An 8,495-nucleotide genomic window follows, 5' to 3' on the forward strand; every position below is an offset into this window, starting at 1 on the left:
GGTACTCGTTCAACTTAACTGTTCCATTTAGCAGTTTCTGTCTTCGTGCAAAAAGACAGAAAAATGGAAAATTCATTCTCTTCGGGGATGCTGTACCGTCGACGCTCAACGCACGTGGATTAAATTTCTTAAAACAAAAGCAAAAACGGAAAAGGAAAAAAAAAAAAAAAAAACCACCAAAACACTGCCCGTGGCGAATCTGCTTCTCCCAATGTAAAGCTCCGCTCAGGCGGGCAAGAGGGATCTACCGGCGTTTGGAGTCTGGTGCTGGCTTCCGTGGGAAGGGATCCCGAGCCTTTCTGAGGTGAGTGGGAACGGCTTGGTGGCAGCAGGGCCCACTCCGGCGGGAAGGACGAGAGAATTCGGCCCGGACAGTGCGCGCGCTCCTGTCAGGGCCGCCATGTTGAAGCCTGGCAAACGGGAAGCCCTTTTAGGGTTGTGTTGCGGGAAGCGAGGGCGGGAGCTGGGGTGGAAGAAGGACCCCTTCGCCCACTGAAAAGGCGAGAGGTCGGGGAGGGCCAGCCTCGAGGGCCGGTGGCCAAGGCGGGGGCACTGCCGGGCTACTGGGGTGTAGGCTTCCCGTCCCCCCTCCCAGACTTCCGCCTTCGCGGCCACCGCGCCACTGCGCATGCTCGGGAGAGTTCCGTCGGTCCGACTTCAGTTCTGTTTCCTACCTGGATGCGAAGCGCGGGAATATCCGAACTCGGCCGAGTCAGTAAGGAGAGGCACGCTTTGTTCGGTGGTTTCTTAATTAACTGACCTGTATCGTAATGTATAATTATAAAGCACCTTCACGGACGCTGCTGTTTCTGATCTTCACAAAAACCTAGTCGAGTGGCATGTAGCTACATTTTACAGATGATTTAAATTTTTCCCACGATAGGACTGGGTCTTAAACCTGGTGTTCTGTCTCCAGATCCAGCGTTCTTTTTCACTTTCCACACTTCTGTCTTTAATGATTAATTGCCCCTTCCGCCTCCATCCCCCACCACTCATCTCTCACATCTCATCCCCGTTTTATGAAATAATGACATGAATCTAAAAATCCAAACAAACTGTAGGAAACCTCACATAATGCGGCAAGGGAGGGAATACTCCCAGAAAGACGAATGGGAAGCCGTGAAGCCTGCTGCTCTCTTGGCATTTACTGCTTTAAAATTATTAATTAATTAATTAATTAATTCATTCATTCATTGTTTATTTTTTTATTTTTTTTTTATTTTTTTTCAACGTTTTTTATTTATTTTTGGGACAGAGCGAGACAGAGCATGAACGGGGGAGGGGCAGAGAGAGACGGAGACACAGAATCGGAAACAGGCTCCAGGCTCTGAGCCATCAGCCCAGAGCCTGACGCGGGGCTCGAACTCACGGACCGCGAGATCGTGACCTGGCTGAAGTCGGACGCTTAACCGACTGCGCCACCCAGGCGCCCCTCATTAATCGTTTAGAGAGAGCGTGCACAAACATGCGAGGGGCAGAGAGAGAGGGAGAGAGAGGGTCTGAAGCGGGCTCTGTGCGGACAGCAGAGAGCCCGAAGTGGGGCTCAAACTCACGAAGGGTGAGATCATGACCTGAGCTAAAGTGGGACGCTCAACCGACCGAGCCACCCAGGCGCCCCCCAAAAGAAAGCCTTTTTGTGTCTTTCATTCCTCACCGGAGATGGCATTAATAGTAAAACCTAGATCCTGACAGTTTTGGGAGGTGAGGGGAGTTAAGTGCTTAGCATAGGGCCTGGCACCTCCTACGTCTTCAAGTTAACAATAATTATTATTATCGTCCTTGTTGTTTTCCTGCAACCCTGTGAGGGAGGGTGGGGAGTGCGGCCCAGAGTGGTAGGGCCAGTAGAATGGGATTGTTAGAGAATACTAGAGCAGGGAGAGAGTCAACATCGTGCTCTCTCTTCTTTTTTCTTTTTTTTTTTCTTTTCTTTCTTTCTGTCTTTTTTTTTTTTCCTAATGTGGAGAAATTCCAACCATGAGCGAGAAGAGACCCAAGAGTTAGAGGCAGTGCCCAGAGGGGCCTGGAAATCCTCTCTTGTCTCATTGCCCCAGCTGTTCCTCATCCTTTCACTGATAAGGGTGCCAGAGAGGCGCTTCCTCCAAAGTTGCTGGTTAGTGCTGGCAGTCATATACCTCCTTTTACGGTTTGGTGGCAGACAGTATAAAGTCGTTTTGGCTCTTAGTTCGCCATGAAGTCATCTTTTTTGTCTGATTTGGACAAAAGAAAAATTTCATTGAATTTTGATTGGAGTTAGTTCAGTTCCCCAGTGTTTATCAGGCAGTGTCGTAGAATCTGGAGATAAAGTGAAGCAGACACTAGACTGAAGAATGTTTACTGTGCGTTCGGGAAAACAGACTGAGCCACTCAGGTGCCCCATATTTTAATAAATAAATATCATGGGAAGATGTTATGAATGAGGATTACTATATAAATTTGACAGAGTCCCAGTTTTATAATTTTTAAATTTTTATTACAAAATTTTTTTTAAATGTTTATTTATTTTTGAAAGAAAGACAGAGCGTGAGCAGGGGAGGGTCAGAGAGAGAGGGAGACACAGAATCCGAAGCAGGCTCCAGGCTCTGAGCTGTCAGCACAGAGCCCGACGTGGGCTCGAACTCACGAACCATGAGATTGTGACCTGAGCCGAAGTTGGACACTCAACCGACTGAGTGACCCAGGCACCCCTACATTTTTCTTATCTTTATTATTTTTGTATTAAAAATTTTTTAAATGTTTATTTATTTTGGGGGAGAGAGAGAGACAGAGCGTGAGTGGTGGAGGGGGCAGAGAGAGAGGGAGACACAGAGTCCAAAGCAGGTTCCGGGCTCTGAGCTGTCAGCATAGAGCCTGATGCAGGGCTCGAACTCACGAACCGTGAGACTGTGACCTGAGCTGAAGTCAGACGTCCGACCGACTGAGCCACCCAGGTGCCCAAATCCTTATTATTTGTTTTTTTTAATTTTTTTTTTCAACGTTTATTTATTTTTGGGACAGAGAGAGACAGAGCATGAACGGGGGAGGGGCAGAGAGAGAGGGAGACACAGAATCGGAAACAGGCTCCAGGCTCTGAGCCATCAGCCCAGAGCCCAAAGCGGGGCTCGAACTCATGGACCGTGAGATCGTGACCTGGCTGAAGTCGAACGCTTAACCGACTGCGCCACCCAGGCGCCCCTCAAATCCTTATTATTTGTAAAAGTAAGCTCTACAGCATGGGGTTGAACTCACAACTCCTAGGTCAAGAGTCACCTTCTCTACTGACTGAGCCAGCCAGGTTCCTGGAGTCCTGGTTTTTGTTTTTGTTTTTATAAGTTTATTCATTTATTATTTCTGAGAGAGAGAGCGGGGGCTGGGGGGAGCGAGGTCAGAGAGAGAGGGAGACACAGAATCCGAAGCAGGCCACAGGGTCTGAGCTGTCAGCACAGAGCCCGACACGGGGCTTGAACTCACAAACTGTGAGATCATGACATGAGCCAAAGCTGGATTCTTAACCGACTGAGCCCCCCAGGCGCCCCTGGAGTCCTAGTTTTAAGGTAACATATTTCAGTATTGGCTCTAAAGTTTTACGGAAGTGGTCATGTGAGCAGTAGCAGTGTCTTGAAATGTTGGCAAGTATTATTCCAGCAGATTCACCAGAATGTGAATCCATTACCATGTATCAGCCTCTCCTCTGAACTTAAACTTTCCACCCTCTTTCAAAAAAATTATCATGTATCAGATAATTGGAGTATGCTTGCAGGCTAAAATTACCATTGCAATCAATTCCCATGCCTAGAGGCATAAACAGATTATCAGCCAGGGAATTGGGAAGAAATCCCATATTCCTTTTTGAACCTGAGAGCCTGCTGTTGCTGAGTCACTGTAGTTTTAGCTTTGCTACCTGTTGCAAAATACTACATTAAAAGCACCATTTTCCCTTGTAGTTTTTTTTTTTTTTAAATCCTTATCTTTCTATTCTTTTAATGATGCGTACCAAAACATTTGCAGATGAGCGATGTAATACCTAGAATTTCCGTTAGAGTAATCTAGGAATGGGGATGTGCGTTGCCGCGCAGATGAAACCAGGCTAGGTATGTGTTGGTCAGAGTCAGGTGATGAGTTTGTGGAGGGTTATGCCATTCTCTACGTTGGTACATGTTCGAAATTCTTGGTAGTAAAGTTTTTAAAAACACCATTTTCCGTTAGCAGTTTCCAGACTGGTTTTCCTATGACCTTTTTTTTTTTTTTTTTTTTTTAATGTTTATGTTGGCGGGGGGAAGGGCAGAGAGAGAGGGAGACAGAGGACCCAAAGCCGGCTCTGCGCTGACCGCAGAGAGCCCCACGCGGGGCTCGAACTCCCGAACCGAACCATGAGATCATGACCTGAGCTGAAGTCGGACGCTCAACCGACTGAGCCACCCAGGCGCCCCTCAGGGCCATTTTAGAGTCTGAAAGGCAAATGTTGATCCATGTTGCCACGTTGTAATATAATCGGTAAGTGCCCTGAGGTGATAACCTGGTTGATACACAGATGGACCACACTCAGGCACGATGCCCTCTGCTTCTTCCCGGGAGGGACGGAGGAGCAGCGGGTGAGAGCATCCTGGAGCCCCGCTGTCTGGCTTTGATCCCCATTCTGCCCACTTTCTAGCTGGGAGGCCTCAGGCCCTGGGAATCGTGCTTCCTTCCCTGTTGAAGGAAGGGGTGAATGGTAGTATCTGCTTCGTGGGGTTGTTGTAAGGATTAAATGGGTAGCTCGTAGGAGGTGCTCCCTAAAGGTTGCTGTGATCCCTCCTAGAACATGAACGATTGGATGCCCATCGCCAAGGAGTATGACCCGCTTAAAGCTGGCAGCATTGACGGCACCGATGAAGACCCACACGATCGCGCTATCTGGAGGGCAATGTTGGCACGATACACCCCCAACAAAGGCGTCACGGGAGACCCCCTCCTCACCCTGTTCGTGGCGAGACTAAACCTGCAGACCAAAGAGGAGAAGTTAAAGGAAGTATTTTCTCGCTACGGGGACATCCGGCGGCTTCGGCTGGTGAGGGACTTGGTCACGGGCTTTTCGAAAGGCTATGCCTTCATCGAATACAAAGAGGAGCGTTCTCTGATCAAAGCTTACCGAGATGCAGACGGCCTGGTTATTGACCAGCACGAGATATTCGTGGACTACGAGCTGGAAAGGACCCTCAAAGGGTGGATCCCTCGGCGCCTTGGAGGAGGTCTGGGGGGGAAAAAGGAATCCGGGCAGCTGAGATTTGGGGGGCGTGATCGACCTTTTCGGAAACCCATTAATTTGCCAGTTGTTAAAAACGACCAGTACAGAGAGGTAAAAAAGGGAAAAGCGGGGGGGGGGGAGCGATCTCGGTCGCGAGAGAGAGACACTGGGACTCTCGGACGAGGGACCGAGACCATGACCGAGGCAGGGAGAAGAGATGGCAGGAGAGAGAGCCAACCAGGGTGTGGCCAGAAAGTGACTGGGAGAGAGAGAGGGACTTCAGAGATGACAGAGCCAAGGGGAGGGAGAAGAGGGACCGAAGTAAGTAGAGGCTCACCAGCACCACCAGAGCCCAAACAAAGACACCGCGGAGGCACAGAGAGATGCATGGCTTTTATACAAAGTGTACGTCCAGTGCTTGAATAAAACTTGCTGGTGGTGATGGGGTCTGGAGTTGAGTTTTCTTTCCAGTCTAGAACCCAGGTTTAAGCTGAACACGCTGATAATTACGGGGTTTCTCCTCTTCACCTTGTAGTTCTAAGGACCCATTACATTTATTACAGTCGTGTCCTCACCGGCAGCCATACAGAAGGGCACGTGTACGGAGCCACCACTCTGGTTTAATTTGGCAGTAGAGAACTTGTTTTGCGATTCTCCTTTTCTCCTGTCTACTGGAATTGACCGTTTTGAGGGGCTGGCAAAAAAGAAGTGACGACCGAAAATCCTTTGCATCGCTCTGACTCCTGGGAACCCGAATCTGGCTAGATTGTTGGGAAAGTGGTATCTTTCCCATCTGTATATCTATAGCGTACAGGCCTGCCGAACTGAAATGAAAATGGGATAGAAAAGTGAATTCAGGGAGAACGTCCAGACCTTCGTACCAAAGCCAGTGTGAGCAGTGGTCTAGGTCAGCAATCAGCTACCCTTGAACAAATAGAACTCCATTCTTGAGCCAAATGCTGACTGCCTTTTTTTCCTGTTTTTTGGCAGGGAGGCTGGTATTTAAAGTGAAAAACCAAAGTTGCAGGGCTATGGGGTTCTGGTTTATGGCAGCCTTCCAGCCCTTTGAAAAGATGAAGCTCCAAAGAGAGTGAAATGAAAATGAGGAAAAGCCAGTGAAAGGTTTCTGTCTGGTTCTGATGGACTGATTGGTCTTCTCCCTCTTGGACACCTGGCCTCCCTTTTGTAGGAGGGCTGCATAGATCATATCGACTATAACTTCTTCTGAGGGCTTTGAGTACCAGGCTGTTCACGTGGTTTTAAAAACAGTGACACTTAATGTTTCTGTTTTAGCAATGGCTGTATCTTTGCAAGTTCAGGGTCTTAAAACTCAGGATGTTGCATGCAAAGCAAACAATTTAGTATCGAGACTCAACACATTCACGACTAGGTTTTTGCATTACGAGTATGAATCTCTTTGTTATGTAGGGAACCTGCCCTATCTTAAAACTGCTGTTAGCTGTTAGAACAGTTTTATTTATTTATTTTTTTTTAATTAATTAATTTATTTTTAATGGATGTTTATTCTTGAGACAGAGACAGAATGTGAACAGGGGAGGGGCAGAGAGAGAGGGAGACACAGAATCCAAAACCGGCTCCAGGCTCTGAGCTGTCAGCACAGAGCCCGATGTGGGGCTCGAACTCACGAACTCTAAGATCATGACCTGAGCCGAAGTCGGACGTTTAGCCGACTGAGCCACCCAGGTGCCCCAAGAACAGTTTTAGAAAAATAGGCTCTTTCCTTTGTAAATTTCCAGTGCAGAATCTTACCACGTCCCCCATGTCTCAGAAAACAGCCGTTCAGGAACACCCTTCTGATTTCACACAGGTTGTACAAAGGGCTCCCTATTACAGCACCGAAAGTGCATTACGGGCTTGAGCTGGTAGGTATTTCAGCTAAACGAGCACTCCACCCTGGGGGTGTGTTGTGAGACAGCACTGGAAGAAAGAGATCCAGTCGTGGTGCTTACATTGTCCAAGCCAGTGGCTGTCAACCCTGGGTCCCAGAACATGGATGGATTAGACCCCTCAGACTGCATCCTTGACATTGAGGCTTCATCTTGTATGGGCCCTGGTAACTAAACAAAACAAAAAAATTGGTAGAGCCCCCACAGCAGAGACCTTAGCAGTAGCTACACAACAAAGGCATACATCTCACCTAGCAATTTTTCTAGTTTATTCTGCAGACTGACGCATGGGTGTGAAAGTGTACAGTGCTAAAGGAAGCTCCCTGTCCATCCGTGGGGTCTGGACAAACATGAAAAATGACACATCTACGTGGCAGATGGGTCCTCCATTTCGCACTATTACATCTGGTGCTGAAAGAGTCTTTGTTGTGGGGCACTGTCCTGGGCATTGCAGGATGTTGAGCACCATCCCTGGAAGCTACCCACTGGATGCCAGTAGTAGTTGTGACACCAAAACACCAAAATGTCTCCAGACGTTGCCAAACGTCGCTGGGGGGCGTTGAAACCCACTATCTTACGTACTGATGTGGAATCATTTCCAGGGTATTCTAAGAAAAGGAAGGTACAGCATAGCACATATATAGTATGCTGCCATTTATGTAAAAAAAAAAAAAAAAGAAAAAATATATTTTGTTACATAACTGCATGTATATTTATAAACCCTTTCAGGAAAGACACCCAAGAAACTGGCAACACTGGTTGCTCCTGGGGAAAGGGCAACCAAGGTGGCCAGGGGAAGGGAGATTCCTCAATACACCTGCTTTTATACTCTGAGAATAAACTAGCGGCAGTTTTGAGAACCACTGCGCAAAAGCAACGTCATCTTGTCTGATCATTATTTTCAGCAATGTGGAAACAGAGTCCCCGTGAACTCTGCAAACCAACTGATGGTTTCTCAGCAAACCAGGGGAGAAGGTGTAGAACGTGGACCCGTCAGATGTACTTGAGAGCTCTGTTAGCACACGCTGCCTCTCTCAATCTGTCAGCACCCAGCCTGTGCCCTGGGTCCTCCGTGGATAGAGAGAAAGTGCTATTTGGGCAAAACCCCAACTCAGCAGATGCAGGCTTCTGGCTCTCCGTCTGCCACCACAGCCCCATGAGTCAGCCAGACGTGTAGTCCCCAAACCACCTCTCCACCCACTGCCCTCACCCTGGCACTGGCAGGTCTACTCCCCACCCCCATCCTGCACCCCCTAGGCTCCCCAACCCCATTCCACATCCGCTCTGGGACACTTGTCTTCTTTATAGGGGACTGTGTTTAATGGATTGAAGGCTAAAAGAAAAAAAGGGTGGGGGGGAACAAACGAGAAATGAGAAAGGCTGCAATG

At 48.2% G+C, this 8,495-nt stretch overlaps 1 protein-coding gene across 1 annotated transcript; it reads left to right on the top strand.

The window, feature by feature from the left end:
* Nucleotides 1-219: 219 nt before the first annotated feature.
* SNRNP35 (small nuclear ribonucleoprotein U11/U12 subunit 35) lies at nucleotides 220-5,642 on the top strand. The gene is given in 3 exon segments (XM_030335682.1): nucleotides 220-304; nucleotides 4,775-5,353; nucleotides 5,356-5,642. Coding segments are annotated over 2 exon segments (750 nt in total). The 5' UTR covers nucleotides 220-304; nucleotides 4,775-4,777; the 3' UTR covers nucleotides 5,530-5,642.
* Nucleotides 5,643-8,495: the final 2,853 nt, after the last annotated feature.

The sequence above is a fragment of the Lynx canadensis genome, chromosome D3, assembly GCF_007474595.2.
Source record: "Lynx canadensis isolate LIC74 chromosome D3, mLynCan4.pri.v2, whole genome shotgun sequence".
NCBI classification, from domain to species: Eukaryota; Metazoa; Chordata; class Mammalia; order Carnivora; family Felidae; genus Lynx; species Lynx canadensis.